Source organism: Coregonus lavaretus (assembly GCF_964263955.1).
Source record: "Coregonus lavaretus genome assembly, chromosome: 5".
NCBI classification, from domain to species: Eukaryota; Metazoa; Chordata; class Actinopteri; order Salmoniformes; family Salmonidae; genus Coregonus; species Coregonus lavaretus.
This window is the reverse complement of record NC_139992.1, coordinates 71309635-71332685: the sequence shown is the minus strand read 5'-3', so window position 1 is coordinate 71332685 and position 23051 is coordinate 71309635. Positions and strand designations below refer to the sequence as shown.

The 23051-nt window shown below is 43.8% G+C and overlaps 1 protein-coding gene across 1 annotated transcript in view; it reads right to left on the bottom strand.

Moving 5' to 3' along the window:
* Positions 1–1563: 1563 nt before the first annotated feature.
* Positions 1564–23051, bottom strand: part of LOC311129924 (FERM and PDZ domain-containing protein 4-like) — a gene marked incomplete at both ends in the record, with an annotated part of 80583 nt that continues 59095 nt past the window's right edge. Inside the window, 15 exons of the mRNA XM_084162476.1 lie at positions 1564–2948; positions 3414–4679; positions 5064–6107; positions 6228–6357; positions 6566–6748; positions 6890–6979; positions 7059–7185; positions 9345–9481; positions 9761–9880; positions 12979–13110; positions 16197–16304; positions 16841–16945; positions 19743–19788; positions 20676–20778; positions 21106–21266. Coding sequence (XP_084018602.1) covers positions 1564–2948; positions 3414–4679; positions 5064–6107; positions 6228–6357; positions 6566–6748; positions 6890–6979; positions 7059–7185; positions 9345–9481; positions 9761–9880; positions 12979–13110; positions 16197–16304; positions 16841–16945; positions 19743–19788; positions 20676–20778; positions 21106–21266 — 5137 coding nt within the window. The remainder of the gene's footprint in view (positions 2949–3413; positions 4680–5063; positions 6108–6227; positions 6358–6565; positions 6749–6889; positions 6980–7058; positions 7186–9344; positions 9482–9760; positions 9881–12978; positions 13111–16196; positions 16305–16840; positions 16946–19742; positions 19789–20675; positions 20779–21105; positions 21267–23051) is intronic.

The following is a 23051-nucleotide window of genomic DNA, read 5'->3' as shown; positions in this document are numbered from 1 at the left end:
GCAGTGTATCAAATACTTGTTCTCCCCACTGTATGTATTTATGGTTGGATCAGAATCGCTGTTATAATCATTGCCCAGTATGGAGAATGAAGTAAAACCACACAACAAGATGCAACAATTTTTCTGTCAATGTGTAGCCATATCCAAACTAGCTTCCCTTGACACTTTTTTTTGGGTGCGCCAGGACCATTCACAGTTGAGCTCACTCAGTTTAGCTCAATGCTGTTTGGCTATTATTATTTATTAATATTATCAAGGGAGGCCAAATGCTCGCTGGCTTCCCTTGCGTTCAATGCTTCGGGCGGCAACAATGACATACTCTATTTGACCAAACAGCATCAGATAGATGGGCTACACATACTGAGATAGAGGGGCGCTGTTTCGTTCGCTCTGATGCTTTTTCCGGTGAGATACATTCAGCCTCTTGCGAATTGAAGGACATTTATGAAACACAGAAAGCTGAAAGAAAATATATTTTGTTAATTTTTTTTCTTGCAAAAATGTTGGGGGAAGCCTGGCTTTCCTTGGCTCCATGAATACACGCCTCTGCTTTTCTTTAAATAAAAGTGAAACCTCGGTTCAGAGAAACAGCAGGGACATTAGCTAGTAACTGTGACGATAAACAGTACAGTCTGTGCCTTCAAGGAAGGTTACTCCGCAGACTATCAGAATATACATCATGCAGACACACTCTCCGGCCTTCAAACTTAGACAGCCCATCATGATTAGTGCAAAATGCATGATCATCACCCTGGACTGAGTAAATGGTAAAACATTAAATAATCAAACACTATTTAATACAACCAAACATGATCCAGGAGAGTTTTTGGTATAAATTATGCAATTTTAGTGACAAATAGGTTTTAGAGAAAGCCCCGCTCACTGTAAGCAGAAAATGACTTGGCTTTAGAGAACAATAATGTTTTTTAATTGATAATTTAAATTGAAATGGACCTTTACTTTGTATAACAATCGTTTTGAGGATAATAAAGGAGACAATAATCAACTTCAGGTTGCAACATTTTTTACTTTAAATATGTTATGGGAGTGCTGACAAAAATAACAGGAAAGTACTCAGTGAACATGTGCAAAGATTCATAAACTATGTTGGATTCAGCAAATGAAAAAGATTGAGGTCATAATGGACTGTATCATATAATATAATTTCTTGTCTTGCGCGTTGATTTGTCTAGAGCTCTTTGTCATATAATATGTATCATGTTCATAATGTATCATAATAATTCATACAAATAAAATACAGACCTAATAGTGGTTCATCTACACATTACGCCCCAAAAGGTGATTATCAATTTGTAAAAGTTAACTTATCAAGTAATATCAGTTTATATACCCTTATATATTCTTCTTCTCAGAGGCCTGAATATAATCACTTTTAAAAGTGTCATCATGATTAATATAATTTTTTTGACTTTACATATCAATCAAAATATACACAAGGCAAGGTTTGTCACAGCGGTTCACATTGGTCTGGGTCGAATAAACCCATGTCTCTTATGTATGGCTTTGAAATCACTAATCAGAAAGACAACCGTGTTGTTATGTTTACTTGTAGAGTGTTGTGAGTGAGCGACTCAGTCTGTTGACGATAGCACACATGATGGTGGAGTGACGTGTCAATGCATTCACACTTTGGTCATCGGGGGAACTGCCTGAAGCTGTTTCAGCAGCCTGGAGCAGACACACATAGTTCATGACGACCTCGTCCACCTTGGCCACCACCTCGCGCTGCCGGCTCTCAGGGCTCAAGCCCTCCACCAGTGACATGCATGCCTGTGTTAAGCAGCATACCGTGTGGAAACTGTGAGTCAGGGTGAGCAGGGTTTCCTGGGGGCTGCCTTGCACCAGGGCCATGTGACTGCAGGCGCTGCCCAGCTCTAGGGCCTCCATGGAGAGCAGCTGACTGAACCTCCACAGGTTGGACTCATTGACCTCTGACCTCTGGCCCCCTCCCTGGCCTACACCGGAGCGCACCAGGCCCATCATATCCAGGGAATCTCTCTGTGCATCTGAGAACCCCTGAGGGAGGGTGTAGGTCTTCCCCTTCAGTGAGTTCACACGGCTCAGCTTCGCTCCCAGACTCATGCCACTCATAGTCACACCACTGGCCATGTTGAGCTGTTCAGCCACAGCGGAGGGTTCAGTTCCAGAGAGGTACAGAAAGATTGTGTTCTCTGCCTCAACACTGGGGCTGGTAGGGAGTGACTGTGCCTTCTGACCCTCAGAAAACGGCTGGGAGGTGGGGTTTTCTCCAGCTCCACCTCCAACTTCATCGTCATCATCAGTGTTGGTCTTCCACTTGGGGAAGCAGTGTGTGAAGGGCCCGTGGCACCTCCTCCAGGTGCTGCTGTCCAGTCTGGGTAGTGGCAATGCTCGGAGCTGCTTGGCATCCCATGACGCTGGCAGCATGATAGAGGTGCCTCTGAAAAGCCTCCTGCCAGAAGACTGAGAGCTAACTGATCTAACAGACCATACTGATCCCTGGGACAAAGACAAGCTTTTGGAAAGTGTCTTGGAAAAAGCAAATCTCCTCTGTGGCTTGGAGGGGTCATCGGGTGACTGGACTCTCTGGGCACTCCTCCCACTCAGCGTGGCTTTGGTTTTCTCGAGAAGCGCTTCGAGGCTCCCGGAGCCCGGCGTGATGCTGCTCCAGCTCCTCCTCAGCATCCGACCCCTTCGCTGCGGTGGCTTCCTGAGGCTGCCTGTGATAGGGTCGCATGGATGTAAGCTTGAAGGAAAAGCCTGGGCGCGGCGTGGGATGGGCTCAGTGCAGTGGCACCCCTGCTGCTTTGTTGCACTGGGCACACTGGACTCTGTGCTGCTGCTACTGGTTAATGATGGTGGTGAGGTGGTGGTGGCGGTGGCGTTGACCTCGTTGGAGAGAGCAGAGGAGGAGTCTTCCCCTGCAGCCATCTCGAGCTGGGTGCAAGCTACACTAGGGGGAGCAGAAAAACAAATAGAATCGTTAAGCATCTCCCTGACAACATGGTCTGTTGCTTTTATATCTAACACTTTCCTGTTTTCATTAGAGGACTTTTTAGTAAAACGTTGCTCTAATTGTCCTTTCACAATAGAGAGTGAGGTAAAATAGAATAAGTGTGCACTTTTATCAAATCTTCATGCAGCAAGTGTTACATAATTAACCATTACACAGCAATATTTCTTATACCAATCACATCCTCTACACATGTATGCACTGTATGCATGTCCTTAGCTAGTGACATGCTTGTTATTGTCTTTCTGTCTGAATGGATAATACTACTCTGTCAACATGATGCATATCCTAATCCCCAGCTAGTGAATAATTTATCAACAGCCTCACTATGCTCCTGGAATTGTGTTTACCATTTAAGCATACAGACATCAAAGGAAAAGACTGCTCTATTTAGTTGTACCTGTGGTTTCTTTTATCTTGGGCATCCGGTGGCAGCCATCTCCTCGTATGGTACCAAACCCTGGCTCGGCACTGGTGGCTGCATGAATCTTCCTCAGCAGGGTGGGGTCTATGGTCTGATGTCTAGCCTTGCCCTGCTGTGTCCCCTGGCCTTGGGTGCCATAGGCCTTCTCCTCCCCACTAATATAGCCCAGCCCCTTGAGGGAAGATTCTGAGAGTAGATGCATGTTTTCTCCAGTGCAGAGGGGAGAGTCCATGGGAGTGACACAGCTACTGCTTCCTGTACTGCAGCCAGCGTCTATGGAGGAGCATTGGGAGCTCTGGAGGGTGTGGATGCCCTCGCTGCCCTGTAACAATGACATGCGCTTACTCAGGTGATACTCGTGTAACCGTGTGACGTCCTGCTCGGCCGAGGGGACCCTCGTCTGCTGCTGCTGTGGGTCGCTGCTGGGTAAATTAGCTTCCTCTGTACTGTGGGGGTCTTTGGCGGGGGAGCGGGGATGAGCGTCTAACTGCTGGCTTCTCTCATCCGAGTCCTGCTTGTCTCTCTTAATTGTTACCCTGTCAGAGTGGGAGGCTTGTGAATCACTCACACAGTCTAGGGAGAGATTGTCCGCCATTTTGTTTTCAGGAGGCCGGTGATATCTTGGGGGCTTCTCTCGATACGGATAGGGTGTTCGCCCCAATTCGAATTGGTTCATGTATGGAGATTCCCTTAGAATAACATTATATTTGGGTGGGTCTGAATTATATTTGGGTGGATCCCCTCTATTTGAGTTCTGGATGTAGCTGTGTTGTTTTTCTGTTGATTCATCGGTATCTCGCTGAATCCTGCCCTCAGAGTCACTCTGCTTCCCTGGCTGCTTGCTCATCACAGATCCCATGTGCAGTTTGTTGAAGTAGTTGGTAAGGGACTTGGTCTCCATGGTCTCTGGCTCCATCTCTCCCCCGTCTGAGTGGAGGATCTGGGTGGAGGACACAGCCGAGGACTTGGCCCCCTCCTCCCCCTCCCCCCCCTCCCTGGTCTCCTGAGGGTTGTGCTGTATGGCCAGGGCTGCCTTTCCTTCACACGGTGTTATGGGAAACTCTGTTTTCTCCTCAGTCAGAGTGTGGTAGCCGTCAGCGGTGGCCACATACAGTCTCAGATGGGTTTCAGAGAGTTTCTGGGCAGCGACCAGCTCTGAACTCTCCGTCATCTCTGAGGAGTTAGTCTCGTTGCCAGAGTCCGATGAGGACTCGGGGCTAAATGCCCGTGATATTTCTACACCTGTGTGCCACAGAGAGACAGACATTTTATTAACACATTACCTGAGGCACCTTAGAGATATTATAAAATAGCACACAATTCATTGGTACAAAAAGTATGGAAGCTGTGAGTTGAAATGCATTTGTGCCACTGTTCATAAATGATAAAACAAACAAGATGATCCACAAAACAACAAAACAACCAAAAAATCTCTGGAACCAAAATGAATGAGACACAGGAAATGTTTTATGTTCAAAATAAATGAAACAATGCGCACACTAAATGGAAACATAGAACAAAATGGTTTTTTATTGAAAAATCAACAACAACAAATCTGAAAGTTAATGGCTGGAACATCTGCGTGTTGTTAATGAATAAACGTTACAATAGTGTAAGAAGAAGAACCTGTGCTATTTTCTGACTCTGGGTGTGGGCTCTGCTCCTCTGAAGCCGCAAGGGCCTCCAGGGCCTGTAAGGTGGACACCACAGCATCGTCCAGGGCCCCCTCCCCCTCTGGGCCCTCCTCCCCCTGTGTGGGGACTGAGTCTATGAGGGACACAGGGATATCGTCATGGGTCCCCTGGCCCTTCCTGACAAGCCCATGGGCCCCTCCGTGCTGCTCGTCCTCATCAGAGCTGTCCCTGAAGCCTGGGGGCGGGGCTGCGATGGCCAGGTTGAGGGAGTGAAGCAACACATCCTCGTTATCCTCCTCGTCTTTACCCTCTGGCGGCGGGGGCAGGGAGGTCAGGTCGATGATGTCATCACTAGACCCCGAGAGCGAGAGGAACGTGGCCTTGTCCAGATCCCCCATCAGCCCCATGTCCTCCTCGCAGCTGATGTCATCCTCGTCCTCGTCGGCATCCGTGGTGTCGGCGTAGCAGATGTCGTGCAGCAGCGGCTCCTCAATGCACTCGGTGTTCCCGAAGATTTTGGCGGCGTATGGATAGCCCTCCCCGTCCATCCCCATGGGATCCCTGCTCTTGTAGTCCTCCTCTAGTCGCTCATACATGGGGCTGTGGTCGTGTAGAACCTCTGGGACTTCGTCCATTAGCCTCTGGTAGCCAAGGTTCTGGGGGTTCACACTGTCTAATGGTGGATCCCCGAAGATGAAGGAGACCTTGGCACTGCGGGGGGAGTCCTGGGCTTTGGGCCTGGGGACACAGAGGTAGGGCTGCGGGTGTGTTGGGCCTCTGGTCCCCCCTCTGGTATCTACCCTCTCTGCCATGTGCATGCTGTACTGGGGCGGTTGCTGGATTTCAGTGATATAGACGGGGGAGATGTCACTCTCACTCCTCCCATGGTCCATGTAGTCTGAGTCTCTGTTAGAGGAGGGCTCCCTGGACGTACAGCGCTGGTTGTTGTGGTGCTGGTGCTCCTCACACCCTCTAAAGGAGGTGCTGTACGCCCACTCTATGGCCTGATAGTTCTGCTTTACTCTGGAGTCTAGGCCTGAGAAGGAACCAAACAGCGGTTGATAATCACGTTTCTGTAATATCAGTGATGATAATGTATCAACTTACAGTATGTTGGCTTTTGAGAACAACTGAACTGTTTAGAGTGTAGACTCACCAGTGTCTGCATTCCCTGTTTTTGCCATGTTGAAGATGGAACGGCGAGAGTCCACCAGTAGTCTGTAGTATCCAGCAGTCAGACAGGCCAGATTCATCGCATCGGTGGACTCCATTAGCAGAGTAATGGGCTGGAGAATAGAGAGATAAGAGGACGACAATGAACACATTAAACAAATGAATACAATGTGCTCATTGAGCATTCATTTCCTTGTATAATAGTTTTGCTGAAAATGCTATTATTGCTTTTTAAATCAGGTTAGATGTCAACTCATTGCATTGATCGTCATGATCATTAATATCACATTCAGTCCATTTTGAAGATATGTTTGATTTCACCTTCACATCCAGAACATGTAGCTCCACCCTAACGTTCTTCTCATCCTCTGTGTACATCTCGATGCGGTTGACGTGGCTGAAGTCTGCCAGCAGCGCCACCAGGTTAGTCTTGGTGTTGATCACATGACTGATGCCATACCTGGGACCCACAAGTAGGGTTACCTCTGTGTGCTTCTCTCCTTGCTGTGAGCATTGAGCAGAGGGGAAACAATTTAAACACAATACACAGACTCCATGAACTCGTTAATGAGATATGATATTCTGATATTTTGTGTGTAGTTATTCAAATAGTTTGAGCTCAGAAAAGAAGAGGTAGTTAATTACCAGCAGTATAGATTTAAAAACCCGTCCTCCGTACAGTCTCAGGTCACTGAGATACTTCAGATAGTGGACCTTGGCCTGTAATGCTGACAGCTGAAAGAGAACATGAGCAATTAAGGCTACTGGGGGGACAGAGGATACAGGAGAGATAGAGGGAGGGAGAATAAAGCACCTTTTTTCCAGGAGGTACCAGATTCTGGTTGGTTTTGAGAATGTGTGTTAGGGCTTTCTTGATGTTCTTCTCTTTCATGCTGGACAGTACTGCAGGAGGGAGAAACAGTGCCAAACCCCACTCCTTCCTGTAGAGCAAGAAACCATGGTAACACGGGTTTCATGTGCAACATGATAGAACAGCAGAATACATTCCTTCAGCGAACATCAATCACTTTATAAAGAGAGGATCCATTGATTAACCAACTGTTAATCGATTATAATCAATATCCATATGAAATACCTGTGGTATTTACGACATAACAATCAGGGGGGAAATCATTACTGTATCTGTCATTAGTTAATCCGACGTGGATGCGATGAGTTCTTTTCAGATTATTCTCAAGTAAGTGTTGAGAGTCTGATGGTGTAAGGGCGTCAAAAGCCCTCATAACAATGTGTTGCCAGATTGAACATGTGAGAAGATGCAGGGCCATGTGTGAACTTTAGGGGACCAGACTAGACATTGGACCTGGTTCATACTGACTTGGTGGAGGTGCAGCAGTGTTATGTTATAAGCCATTAAGCAGACGCTTTTTACAGTCATGTACACATACGTGTTATGTAGCCTATTGGTGGACCCGGGAATCGATCCTACTATTCATGCTCTACAGTGGGGAAAAAAGTATTTAGTCAGCCACCAATTGTGCAAGTTCTCCCACTTAAAAAGATGAGAGAGGCCTGTCATTTTCATCATAGGTACACGTCAACTATGACAGACAAATTGAGGGAAAAAAATCCAGAAAATCACATTGTAGGATTTTTAATGAATTTATTTGCAAATTATGGTGGAAAATAAGTATTTGGTCACCTACAAACAAGCAAGATTTCTGGCTCTCACAGACCTGTAACTTCTTCTTTAAGAGGCTCCTCTGTCCTCCACTCGTTACCTGTATTAATGGCACCTGTTTGAACTTGTTATCAGTATAAAAGACACCTGTCCACAACCTCAAACAGTCACACTCCAAACTCCACTATGGCCAAGACCAAAGAGCTGTCAAAGGACACCAGAAACAAAATTGTAGACCTGCACCAGGCTGGGAAGACTGAATCTGCAATAGGTAAGCAGCTTGGTTTGAAGAAATCAACTGTGGGAGCAATTATTAGGAAATGGAAGACATACAAGACCACTGATAATCTCCCTCGATCTGGGGCTCCACGCAAGATCTCACCCCGTGGGGTCAAAATGATCGAACGGTGAGCAAAAATCCCAGAACCACACGGGGGGACCTAGTGAATGACCTGCAGAGAGCTGGGACCAAAGTAACAAAGCCTACCATCAGTAACACACTACGCCGCCAGGGACTCAAATCCTGCAGTGCAAGACGTGTCCCCCTGCTTAAGCCAGTACATGTCCAGGCCCGTCTGAAGTTTGCTAGAGTGCATTTGGATGATCCAGAAGAGGATTGGGAGAATGTCATATGGTCAGATGAAACCAAAATATAACTTTTTGGTAAAAACTCAACTCGTCGTGTTTGGAGGACAAAGAATGCTGAGTTGCATCCAAAGAACACCATACCTACTGTGAAGCATGGGGGTGGAAACATCATGCTTTGGGGCTGTTTTTCTGCACAGGGACCAGGACGACTGATCCGTGTAAAGGAAAGAATGAAAGGGGCCATGTATTGTGAGATTTTGAGTGAAAACCTCCTTCCATCAGCAAGGGCATTGAAGATGAAACGTGGCTGGGTCTTTCAGCATGCCAATGATCCCAAACACACCGCCCGGGCAACGAAGGAGTGGCTTCGTAAAAAGCATTTCAAGGTCCTGGAGTGGCCTAGCCAGTCTCCAGATCTCAACCCCATAGAAAATCTTTGGAGGGAGTTGAAAGTCCGTGTTGCCCAGCGACAGCCCCAAAACATCACTGATCTAGAGGAGATCTGCATGGAGGAATGGGCCAAAATATCAGCAACAGTGTGTGAAAACCTTGTGAAGACTTACAGAAAACGTTTGACCTGTGTCATTGCCAACAAAGGGTATATAACAAAGTATTGAGAAACTTTTGTTATTGACCAAATACTTATTTTCCACCATAATTTGCAAATAAATTCATTAAAAATCCTACAATGTGATTTTCTGGAGAAAAAAAATCTCATTTTGTCTGTCATAGTTGACGTGTACCTATGATGAAAATTACAGGCCTCTCTCATCTTTTTAAGTGGGAGAACTTGCACAATTGGTGGCTGACTAAATACTTTTTTTCCCCCACTGTACTTACTGAGCTACAGAGAAAACACAAGCCACTCACTCAATGTATTTGAGGGAGACTTTCTGTGACTGCTTGGTGTTGATGGTGAGGATGTACATCTGCAGGGCAGCCAGACGCAGGGCCGTGTCGTATTTCAGCTCTGACCCAAATCGCTCCAGCACCACGTCATTACAGCTCTGAACAAAGAGAGGAGGAGAGGAGAGGAAGAGAGGAGGAGAGAAGGTTAAACTGGTTGGACTATTGTTACTGACCATAATGCAGTTACATTTGGCTCCCCTAGTGTTGGGCTCCAAGTCAACACTAGATAATTTACATTTTTTTGAGTTAATGTTTCTATATGAAATCTTACCAAATACTGATCAATGAATATCATACAAAAAGAAACCTTTTGATTACACAATCAACATAATCATTTGTTAATCATGCAGCGTTGTCTTCCATGTGCTGTGAATCACCTGAACATAGAGGTATTCAAAAGCCACTGCATCTCTCCTGAGCAGGTCAACGGGGTCCTTTGGGACAAAGCTGATGCGGAAGAAGCATTTCATCTTGTGTGCCCCTGGTCTCTGTGTCACCTAGGACAACAGGCAAGGACAAGGAATTAACATTTAGTGATGAGATGTCATGAATAATGAATAATGGATTAAAAAGCCAAAAGATACTGTGAAAAAAAAACTTTGCACAAATTTACAAAATATTCTTAAAATATATATCCTCATTTGTATGCGTACAGAAACAACATCAATGTTACAAAAATGTATAACTCACATTTGCAACAATCTGATGTAAGCGCAGAATGATTCATCATAAAATACATTTAAAAAATAAGCAGATTTTTATATTATGTACAGTATGAATTCGTCTTTTTTTGTATATAAAAATATTTACATTTACATTTTTACATTTACATAATTTAGCAGACACTCTTATCCAGAACGACTTACAAATTGGTGCATTCAACTTATGATAGCCAGTGGGACAACCACCTTCTTTAAAAAAAAAATGGTATGGGGGGTGGGGGAAGAAGGATTACTTTATACTACTCCAGGTATTCCTTAAAGAGGTTGGGTTTCAAGTGTCTCCGGAAGGTGGTCAGTGACTCCGCTGTCCTGGCGTCGTGGGGGAGCTTGTTCCACCATTGGAGTGCCAGAGCAGCGAATAGCTTTGACTGGGCTGAGCGGGAACTGTGCTTCCGTAGAGGTAGGGGAGCTAGCAGGCCAGAGGTGGATGAACGTAGTGCCCTCGTTTGGGTGTAGGGTCTGATCAGACACTTACAATGGGCAAAAGGTGAAAAACAATATTCCAGCCCCATCATGATAATTTCTATCTGCAGTCTGTCTGATGGAGGGTCTGCATTGTGCTCACCGTCACTCTACACTCATTCTGTTCACCTTTTACAATAATTTAATCACATGCCCACCACCAACCAAGTCACACTAGCTGTGAACAAACGTGGGTCATATTTGATTACACTGTAACTATAACTGAATGAGGGCCTAAGATTGTCTATCTGTCGTCTACAGTGGGGAAAAAAAGTATTTAGTCAGCCACCAATTGTGCAAGTTCTCCCACTTAAAAAGATGAGAGAGGCCTGTCATTTTCATCATAGGTACACGTCAACTATGACAGACAAATTGAGATTTTTTTTCTCCAGAAAATCACATTGTAGGATTTTTAATGAATTTATTTGCAAATTATGGTGGAAAATAAGTATTTGGTCACCTACAAACAAGCAAGATTTCTGGCTCTCACAGACCTGTAACTTCTTCTTTAAGAGGCTCCTCTGTCCTCCACTCGTTACCTGTATTAATGGCACCTGTTTGAACTTGTTATCAGTATAAAAGACACCTGTCCACAACCTCAAACAGTCACACTCCAAACTCCACTATGGCCAAGACCAAAGAGCTGTCAAAGGACACCAGAAACAAAATTGTAGACCTGCACCAGGCTGGGAAGACTGAATCTGCAATAGGTAAGCAGCTTGGTTTGAAGAAATCAACTGTGGGAGCAATTATTAGGAAATGGAAGACATACAAGACCACTGATAATCTCCCTCGATCTGGGGCTCCACGCAAGATCTCACCCCGTGGGGTCAAAATGATCACAAGAATGGTGAGCAAAAATCCCAGAACCACAAGGGGGGACCTAGTGAATGACCTGCAGAGAGCTGGGACCAAAGTAACAAAGCCTACCATCAGTAACACACTACGCCGCCAGGGACTCAAATCCTGTAGTGCCAGACGTGTCCCCCTGCTTAAGCCAGTACATGTCCAGGCCCGTCTGAAGTTTTCTAGAGTGCATTTGGATGATCCAGAAGAGGATTGGGAGAATGTCATATGGTCAGATGAAACCAAAATATAACTTTTTGGTAAAAACTCAACTCGTCGTGTTTGGAGGACAAAGAATGCTGAGTTGCATCCAAAGAACACCATACCTACTGTGAAGCATGGGGGTGGAAACATCATGCTTTGGGGCTGTTTTTCTGCAAAGGGACCAGGACGACTGATCCGTGTAAAGGAAAGAATGAATGGGGCCATGTATCATGAGATTTTGAGTGAAAACCTCCTTTCATCAGCAAGGGCATTGAAGATGAAACGTGGCTGGGTCTTTCAGCATGACAATGATCCCAAACACACCGCCCGGGCAACGAAGGAGTGGCTTCGTAAGAAGCATTTCAAGGTCCTGGAGTGGCCTAGCCAGTCTCCAGATCTCAACCCCATAGAAAATCTTTGGAGGGAGTTGAAAGAACGTGTTGCCCAGCGACAGTCCCAAAACATCACTGCTCTAGAGGAGATCTGCATGGAGGAATGGGCCAAAAATACCAGCAACAGTGAGTGAAAACCTTGTGAAGACTTACAGAAAATGTTTGACCTGTGTCATTGCCAACAAAGGGTATATAACAAAGTATTGAGAAACTTTTGTTATTGACCAAATACTTGTTTTCCACCATAATTTGCAAATAAATTCATTAAAAATCCTACAATGTGATTTTCTGGATTTCTTTTCCTCATTTTGTCTGTCATAGTTGACGTGTACCTATGTACCTTCAGGTTGACGTGCACCTCTGTACCTTCAGGCTCTGATCAGTCCCTACACCCAAACGAGGGCATTGCGTTCATCCACCTCTGGCCTGCTGGCTCCCCTTCCTCTGCGGAAGCATAGTTCCCGCTCAGCCCAGTCAAAACTGTTCGCTGCTCTGGCACCCCAATGGTGGAACAAGCTCCCTCACGACGCCAGGACAGCGGAGTCACTCACCACCTTCCGGAGACATTTGAAACCCCACCTCTTTAAGGAATACCTGGGATAGGATAAAGTAATCCTTCTACCCCCCCCCCCCCCCCCCCCCCCCCCAAATTGTAAAGTGGTTATCCCACTGGCTATAGGGTGAACGCACCAATTTGTGAGTCGCTCTGGCTAAGAGCGTCTGCTAAATGACGTTAATGTGCCCTTGAGCAAGGCACTTAACCCTAATTGCTCCTGTAAGTCGCTCTGGATAAGAGCGTCTGCTAAATGACTAAAATGTAAATGTAAATGTAATGAAAATTACAGGCCTCTCTCATCTTTTTAAGTGGGAGAACTTGCACAATTGGTGGCTGACTAAATACTTTTTTCCCCCACTGTATCAGGGTGTGAGGCTGCTCATCCCACTGTGGTTACCCCCACGATGTCTCACCTGAGTTAACATCTCCTGCTCGTGGAGGAGCATGAGTTTGCTGGCCGAGCCCTCGTTTCTGTGCTCCAGCATCAGCGAGAAGTGCTCAATACTCTTAATGGAGAGCTTCTCTTGCAGGGTCAAGATGACATCCTTTCACACAGACAGAAGAGACATTCATTATTAATACGACATGTGCCAGGAACGTGCACAGCGTATGGGACCACCACGTGAGTGAGTGAGGTGTGAAGAGAAGAGAGGAGAAAAGCTGTGTAAAGCACTCATTTCAAATCAAATCAAATCAAATGTTATTGGCCACATGCGCCGAATACAACAGGTGCAGACATTACAGTGAAATGCTTACTTACAGCCCTTAACCAACAGTGCATTTATTTTTTATAAAAAGTAAAATAAAACAACAACAAAGAAGTGTTGAGAAAAAAGAGCAGAAGTAAAATAAAATAACAGTAGGGAGGCTATATATACAGGGGGGTACCGGTGCAGAGTCAATGTGCGGGGGCACCGGCTAGTTGAGGTAGTTGAAGTAATATGTACATGTGGGTAGAGTTAAAGTGACTATGCATAAATAATTAACAGAGTAGCAGCAGCGTAAAAAGATGGAGTGGGGGGGCAGTGCAAATAGTCCGGGTAGCCATGATTAGCTGTTCAGGAGTCTTATGGCTTGGGGGTAGAAGCTGTTGAGAAGTCTTTTGGACCTAGACTTGGCACTCTGGTACCGCTTGCCGTGCGGTAGCAGAGAGAACAGTCTATGACTAGGGTGGCTGGAGTCTTTGACAATTTTGAGGGCCTTCCTCTGACACCGCCTGGTATAGAGGTCCTGGATGGCAGGAAGCTTGGCCCCAGTGATGTACTGGGCCGTACGCACTACCTGAGGGGCCCCCGTGTTGAGGATCAGTGTGGCAGATGTGTTGTTACCTACTACGGGTCGGTAGTCATTTAGGCAGGTTATCTTAGAGTCCTTGGGCACGGGGACTATGGTGGTCTGCTTGAAACATGTTGGTATTACAGACTCAGTCAGGGACATGTTGAAAATGTCAGTGAAGACACTTGCCAGTTGGTCAGCACATGCTCGGAGTACACGTCCTGGTAATCCGTCTGGCCCTGCGGCCTTGTGAATGTTGACCTGCTTGAAAGTCTTACTCACATCGGCTACGGAGAGCGTGATCACATAGTCATCCGGAACAGCTGGTGCTCTCATGCATGCTTCAGTGTTGCTTGCCTCGAAGCGAGCATAGAAGTGGTTTAGCTCGTCTGGTAGGCTTGTGTCACTGGGCAGCTCGTGGCTGTGCTTCCCTTTGTAGTCTGTAATAGTTTTCAAGCCCTGCCACATCCGACGAGCGTCAGAGCCGGTGTAGTACGATTCAATCTTAGTCCTGTATTGACTCTTTGCCTGTTTGATGGTTCGTCGGAGGGCATAGCGGGATTTCTTATAAGCGTCCGGGTTAGAGTCCCGCTCCTTGAAAGCGGCAGCTCTACCCTTTAGCTCAGTGCGGATGTTTCCTGTAATCCATGGCTTCTGGTTGGGGTATGTACGTATGGTCACTGTGGGGACGACATCATCGATGCACTTATTGATGAAGCCAGTGACCGATGTGGTGTACTCCTCAATGCTATCTGAAGAATCCCGGAACATGTTCCAGTCTGTGCTAGCAAAACAGTCCTGTAGCTTAGCATCTGCGTCATCTGACCACTTTTTTATTAACCGAGTCACTGGTGCTTCCTGCTTTAGTTTTTGCTTATAAGCAGGAATCAGGAGGATAGAGTTATGGTCAGATTTGCCAAATGGAGGGCGAGGGAGAGGTATGCGTCTCTGTGTGTGGAGTAAAGGTGGTCTAGAGTTTTTTTTCCTCTGGTTGCACATTTAACATGCTGGTAGAAATTAGGCAGAACGGATTTAAGTTTCCCTGCATTAAAGTCCCCGGCCACTAGGAGCGCTGCCTCTGGATGAGCGTTTTCCTGTTGACTTATGGCCTTATACAGCTCATTCAGTGTAATCTTAATGCCAGCATAGGTTTGTGGTGGTAAATAGACAGCAATGAAAAATATAGATGAAAACTCTCTTGGTAAATAGTGTGGTCTACAGCTTATCATAAGATACTCTACCTCAGGCGAGCAAAACCTCGAGACTTCCTTAGTATTTGATTTTGTGCACCAGCTGTTGTTTACAAATATACACAGACAGCCACCCCTTGTCTTACCGGAGTCAGCCGTTCTATCCTGCCGATGTAGCGTATAGCCCGCTAGCTGTATGTTATCCATGTCGTCGTTCAGCCACGACTCGGTGAAACATAAGATATTACAGTTTTTAATGTCCTGTTGGTAGGATAACCGTAATCTTAGGTCATCCAATTTATTTTCCAATGATTGAAGATTGGCTAATAGGATTGATGAGAGCGGCAGTTTACTCGCTCGCCGTCGGATCCTTACAAGGCACCCTGACCTACGTCCACGATATCTCCGTCTCTTCCTCATGCGAATGACGGGGATTTGGGCCATGTCTGTAGGATATCCTTCGCGGCCGCCTCGTTGAAGAAAAATTATTAGTCCAATACGAGGTGAGTAATCGCTGTCCTGATATCCAGAAGCTCTTTTTGGTTATAAGAGACGATGGCAGAAACATTATGTACAAAATAAATTACAAATAACGCGGAAAAACACACATAATAGTACAATTGGTTAGAGGGCTGTAAAACGGCAGCCATCTTCTCCGGCGCCATTTGCATTACAGATACTGTAGGTGTAGCTAAAAATGGAATTTAATTATGGAATACTGCATATCCTAGAAAATCAGTTTTCTCTCAATAAAACCTATTCAAAATGGAGGATGTTTCACATTCATAATCACAAATATACAGTGCATAAATTGACGTTAAATGTCAGCTGCATTACATAAAATGACACAGATTAAAACGGTATACTTCGGAGATGTTTTGTGTATGAACACCATGAGAAAAAAGTCCTGGCCTACTTCTTCATGCATCACACTTAAATTAAGTTACAGCTGACTTGCCTTTGTGGGAGTGCTTTGTATAATGCACATTTGGACACTTACTGAATCATAATTAAGTAAAGATAATATGGTATGCTACAGTGATCAAATAAATTAACTCTTCTATAAGTGGCCTATGAGTGATGTAAGGTTAAATTGAAAAATCATTTTTAATTAACCAATGTCCCCATTAAGATGTCTTAGTGAAGGGCAGGGTGTACTGCTGTACCTTAATGGATGTGTTACTGTCAAACTTGAAGGATTTGGTCTGTCCGTTCTCCAGGTACACCTTCAGAACATTTGGCATGAAGAGCAGAGAGTTGTCCTTCACAGATTCCTGTAAATTAGAAGAAAATGTGGAAAATTACAATATTTTCCATATTGATCAGTAGGCTACGCTACACTGTGAAATGTTCACAGTAGGTGTTTGGGGGGGGGGGGGGGGGGGGGTTAGATAGCGGCAGGTAGCCTAGTGGTTAACGGGTTGGACCAGTAACCGACAGAATGACGGTTCAAATACCCAAGCTGATAAGATGAAAAATCTGTCAATGTGCCTTTGAGCAAGGTACTTAGCCCCAATTTGCTCCAGGGGTGCCGTACTACTATGGCTGACCCTGCAAAACAACACATTTCACTGCACCTAAACATATTTTTTATATAATGACAAAACAATGTGTAATGGCAAGTAATGGTAATGGAAAGAAGAACACGAATGGCATCCAATACAGTTTAACAGTCCAACATATTTAGCAATATTAGAAGATTCAAGGTCAATATCATAGGTGCATAATTTTAGCTTTTGAAAAACATTGGTATACAATAATATGAGACAGAGAGTGATGTAGTGTTGTAGGACAGTACTGTAGTACTTACTGGGACCTGTCCATTAATGATGACCTCCTCAGCGAAGCGGACTTTCACTGGATTAGACTTTAACTTGGCCTTTTTGGCTGCACTGATGAACGCAGATTTGGGCGACTGGGGGGTTGAATAAAAAACACAGTTGGCAACAGGTCCACCCCTTCAGAGAAACCACAACCAATCAGCCATTCCCCCGTGGCGGGTGAAGAGGAATGTTCCATTTACACTATCTCATCCTAAGGACATAACACTAGTTTTTTCATTCCATTCCCCGTATTGTAATACAGTAATATGATTAGAGATGCTATAAGGGCGTGTAGTGGAAGGACGCCACAACTAGTGTCTGTGTCATTGAGCCACAGCACAGCTACAGTTGAAGTCGGAAGTTTACATACACTTAGGTTGGAATCATTAAAAGTATTTTTTCAACCACTCCACACATTTCTTGTTAACAAACTATAGTTTTGGCAAGTCGGTTAGGACATCTACTTTGTGCATGAAACAAGTAGTTTTTCCAACAATTATTTACATACAGATTATTTCACTTATAATTCACTGTATCACAATTCCAGTGGGTCAGAAGTTTACATACACTAAGTTGACTGTGCCTTTAAACAGCTTGGAAAATTCCAGAAAATGATGTCATGGCTTTAGAAGCTTCTGATAGGCTAATTGACATCATTTGAGTCAATTGGAGGTGTACCTGTGGATGTATTTCAAGGCCTACTTTCAAACTCAGTGCCTCTTTGGTTGACATCATGGGAAAATCAAAATAAATCAGCCAAGACCTCAGAAAAAAATTGTAAACCTCCACATCCTTGGGAGCAATTTCCAAATGCCTGAAGGTACCACGTTAATCTGTACAAACAATAGTACGCAAGTATAAACACCATGGGACCACGCAGCCGTCATACCGCTCAGGAAGGAGACACGTTCTGTCTCCTAGAGATGAACGTACTTTGGTGCGAAAAGTGCAAATCAATCCCAGTACAACAGTAAAGGACCGTGTGAAGATGCTGGAGGAAACAGGTACAAAAGTATCTATATCCACAGTAAAACGAGTCCTATATCCACAGAACCTGAAAGGCCGCTCAGCAAGGAAGAAGGCACTGCTCCAAAACCGCCATAAAAAAGCCAAACTACGGTTTGCAACTGCACATTGGGACAAAGATCGTACTTTTTGGAGAAATGTCCTCTGGTCTGATGAAACAAAAATAGAACTGTTTGGCCATAATGACCATTGTTATGTTTGGAGGAAAAGGAGGAGCTTGCCAGTCGAAGAACACCATCCCAGCCGTGAAGAACGGGGGTGGCAGCATCATGCTGTGGGGGTGCTTTGCTGCAGGAGGGACTGGTGCACTTCACAAAATAGATGGCATCATGAGGAAGGAAAATTATGTAGATAATTTGAAGCACATCTCAAGACATCAGTCAGGAAGTTAAGCTTGGTCACAAATGGGTCTTCCAAATGGACAATAACCCCAAGCATACTTCCAAAGTTGTGGCAAAATGGCTTAAGGACAACAAAGTCAAGGTATTGGAGTGGCCATCACAAAACCCTGATCTCAATCCTATAGAACATTTGTGGGCAGAACTGAAAAAGCATGTGCGAGCAAGGAGGCCTACAAACCTGACTCAGTTACACCAGCTCTGTCAGGAGGAATGGGCCAAAATTCACCCAACTTATTGTGGGAAGCTTGTGGAAGGCTACCCGAAACGTTTGACCCAAGTTAAAAAATTTAAAGGCAATGCTACCAAATACTAATTGAGTGTATGTAAACTTCTGACCCACTGGGAATGTGATGAAATAAATAAAAGCTGAAATAAATCATTCTCTCTACTATTATTCTGACATTTCACATTCTTAAAATAAAGTGGTGATCCTAACTGACCTAAGACAGGGAAGTTTTACTATGATTAAATGTCAGGAATTGTGAAACTGAGTTGAAATATATTTGGCTAAGGTGTATGTAAACTTCAGATTTCAACTGTATGTCTGATAAATGAGAACAATTAAAGGTTGAATTAGAAGAGCTGGTTCTGCATGCGTCTTATGGGATTCTCGAGCTCTCTCTCTCTCTGTTTTTTTCTGCAAACAGAAGACATTTTCAAGATGAGCTTCTTCTTAAATTGAGGCCCTTTCCAGTGGAATAAAACATCATGCTTTTTCCCTTGAGACAGTCTTCATAGAGGAAAATATAATTAGAAGAACTTAATGCTCAAATTATATAATTTTCAGAGCTGTGTGTGAAAATGTTAAATTGTATATGTTTTACAAGTTCTGTGAGGTCTTTCTGGATGTAATTGCTACTTTTGTCATATATAAACCATTATTGTTTTCTTTAGAGTTGATGTCTGAAATCTGCTTCCCAAAGCCAGGTAACAACACAGTATGATTTCTGCCAGAGTTCGAACTTACAGCACAATAGACATAGTGATATTCCTATTATTTGATATTCAAGTCATTGCCTATTTGGTGGTGAAGGCACAAATCCATCTCATTGACCTATTTCACCGACATTCACAGTAGCTGTTATTGTGGCGTTGTATCCATCCCCATATTGTCCTTGCGGGTGCTAACAACTGTTGAAGTGGCAGGTTCAGTTTCATCTGGGGTCTCATGCTAGGGGTTGATGCTACCATGAGAGGACTTGATGCTACCATTGGACCACTTATTCAGTGTTTGGACTGAAATCTCTGTGAGTTAGCCAGGTGAACACTCAGCAGTTACCTCCCTGTTTTGACGCCAGCACAGACATATGGCCACCTTTTAATGTCTCAGATTGTCTTGGATTCACAGAGTCAACAAACTAATCAGCGTCACAGACACACAGTCTATTGAACTCTATTCCCAAAAAGTTTGCTCTGAATTTTATCAATGGAAACCTTTAAAGACAGAATGATTGATACTTACTGGGTACGGTTGAACCACTGTCAAAACAATGGATTCCTTGCAGCTCCTACAGAGAAGGAACACAACACAAACAAATCAAACAAAACATCATTATACTGTAGATTGAAAAGGAAAATATGTCAAATTCATGTGCAGCGGAAATCGATTAATCAGGCCTGAGTCAGGCATTGTTTCTCCAATACATTGAGCAGATTATGACTGTTGAAATAAACCCATGAAGAAGGGCTAACAAGATGACCAATCTGTTCTAGCGATGCCTCAAGCCTGGCTGTTACTCCTGTAATGGAACAGTAGTTTACTGCTGAGATGGAGCCCCAGCACACTGAGTCAAGGCCAGGGGAACAGTGACGGACTGGACACCTTATGGCCATATTTCACTGCACTAATCTACTGTACAGACTCACTCCACAGTCCAAAACATGTACATCATATGTAGGTCATATGGCCGTTCAGCCATTCACTCACGCACTCACTCACTCACTCACTCATTCACTCACTCACTCACTCACTCACTCACTCACTCACCTGAGTCAAGCATATAATAAGACACATGGAAATAATTCACACTGGTATATAGTTGGACCCGCATGGTGCAGACGTGGGCAAAATACTATACCCACTACCAACACATTATCTGGGTATTGCTGGTATTGACATTGAATCTGTACAGAGGGCATAATCCTAAAAGTATGACTTTCACTGCAGGTTTGTTTCTTTTAGTTAGTTAACCAATTCAACCATTCATATAGACATTTACTGTCTATTGTCATGACTCACGAGCCATGAAAATGACTTTGCAAGGCAAGGCCCACACAGCTTGACATTACAATGTTTCAGGAAAGAAATGTCCAACTGACTTACAGTGCATACATAAATCCCATCTAAACTCAGCAGGGATACTGTATGTATGTTAGAGACGTTGAGTTCCTGTACCTGACGAGGTCGATGACCCTCTCCCTGGGCGCAGAGCTAACCGGCTCATCGTTAATCATGATGATCTCGTCTCCTGGGGTCAGTCTGCCCTCAGAGGGACCTCCTACCAAGACACAGGGAACCACAGGGCAGTGGTACCAATTACAAAGTTTCTAGCTAGTAATTCTTTTTTGTTTTCTGGATTCATTGTACTCTGGTCTTTAGGCGAAAGGTTGGTTAATTTATAAAGTACCCTGAAGTGCCTGGTTCATAAATAAAATGTGGCCTTTCATTGGTTGTCATCACCTATTTGTCGCCATCTTTTGTCATCTGGTCACCATTGGATATACAGTACAGCACTACATCTTACTTCCTGAAGATAATGGCTATGTGTGAAGCTGTGGTTATTAATGGTGACATGATTGGTTTACAGGTGGGCTGGTGTGTTTACCTGGTGTGACTGACCGGACCACCACTGGTTTCTCACTGCCTGCCACAAAGCCAAAGCCCAGGACTGGATCTCGTCTCATCTCCACCTTGCGGGGGGCTGGAGGTACAAACTTGTCCCCGTCCAGACGAACCTCCTCCAGGGAGCTGCTTTGGGACACGTGGCTGGGAGAGTGAAGAGGGAAGGGGACAACCACAGGTCCAACAGGTGACTAAACAGGTGATTGTGTCACTAAAAGACTGACCACCAACAAATCTATTTTTACCATTGGTACTGGTATTGACCTTGTATATAGTGTATATTTTCATGTGTACTTGTTTTATTGTATTTTATTTATTGTGTGTATTTTCTTTATATGACTTAGTATTATTGCATTGTTGAGTAAGAGCTTGCAAGCAAGCATTTCACTGTACTGTTTACAACTGCTGTATCCTGTGTATGTGACAAATAAACTTTGATTTGATTTGACCTTTCATCTTTAAAATGGAGGTGTGATTCATTATATCCAAAATGGGCCAAAGGGTGTTAAAAATCCATTTAACAAAAAATGTAAAATAATAATAATAATAACATTACAAATAAATATATATGAACCAGCATTCCATTCTATGAAATACTACTGTAACTTTGGCTAGATTCTTCCATAAATCTGAAACATACAGTAGGAGTACAGCAGTAAATGTCATGCTCTTAGGTATGAGCCAACTGGATGTTTCCCAGTCTATTAAGTTCCTTAAACGTTCCAAGCTGAAAAGTAGCATTTAGTCTGAAATTACAAACTACTGCCATGCCTCAAAATAGAACACGTGGGCGATGACAATCAAGCTGTGATTGTATCTTCATGCAGCCAACCCTCACTTTCACTCTTATCAAGAAAATTTCGAACAAAACATACACACATACTAATGCATATAACCCACTAGGCAAAAACTGGTTGAATCAACATTGTTTCAACGTAATTTGTCGACGTATTGTGACGTGGAATCTATGTGGAAAATACATGGAATTTGAAAAAAGTAATCAACCTAAACTGTTGTTTTGAGGGTTAAATTGTAAACACAGGATTATGTCATCATGGCAACCAAATTTCAACATAGACAAACCTTGAATAAAATATGTTGAATTTCTACCTTTGAAACAAAGTCAGATCTTCAACGTTATATCCACTATCAGAAAGAAAAAACAACAGGATGGGCAGCACCTCCTACTGTAGAATTGATCTATCCCATCCAGGATTTTAACCAAGCCCAACTTAGCTATGATATTTGTCACTGACTATTACCAATGTGCTATTGTGAGAATGATTTCTTAGAGCTCTCCACTTAAAAACTAAACAGATTTACTGTTGCTATTGATGTCCTTCCAAAGGGTAGGTTTAACAGAGCAAATGAAATGTGACCATACTTTATCACTCGTATATCATCAATGATGATATTTAGGCCTATATAGCATTTGCAAAGTCATCAAAGGCTATTGTTTCAATTCAACCCAGAATTCAACTAAAATAGACAATACAATAGGCCAAATATCAACATTTGAAGGAGATGGATCTTCTGCTTGGATAGTTCCAACTGTGCTCTGATTTAGCATGGCTTTAATTCCAGTTTGTCTACAAATTAATAATGTATATGTTGGAATGACAATCTCAAACAATAATCAAAGTTGAAAAATAGGTTTGATTTGAATTTTGATTTGATTTGATTTAGTCACATTCTAAAACTTTGACTTTTGGTTGAGATGGAGACGTGAATCCAACATATCAATTATTAATTTGTAGACTAACTGGAATTAAAGCCAGATTTAGGGCTGTATTCAATCTGTAAAGCTGAAGCGTTACAGATTCCGTAATATAATTTTAAAGGTAATTTCTGATTGAGCCGACATGCAACGTTTACCGTGAATGCAGTCTCGACTAAAGCAGGAACAGTGCCTTTTAATTTCAATCACGC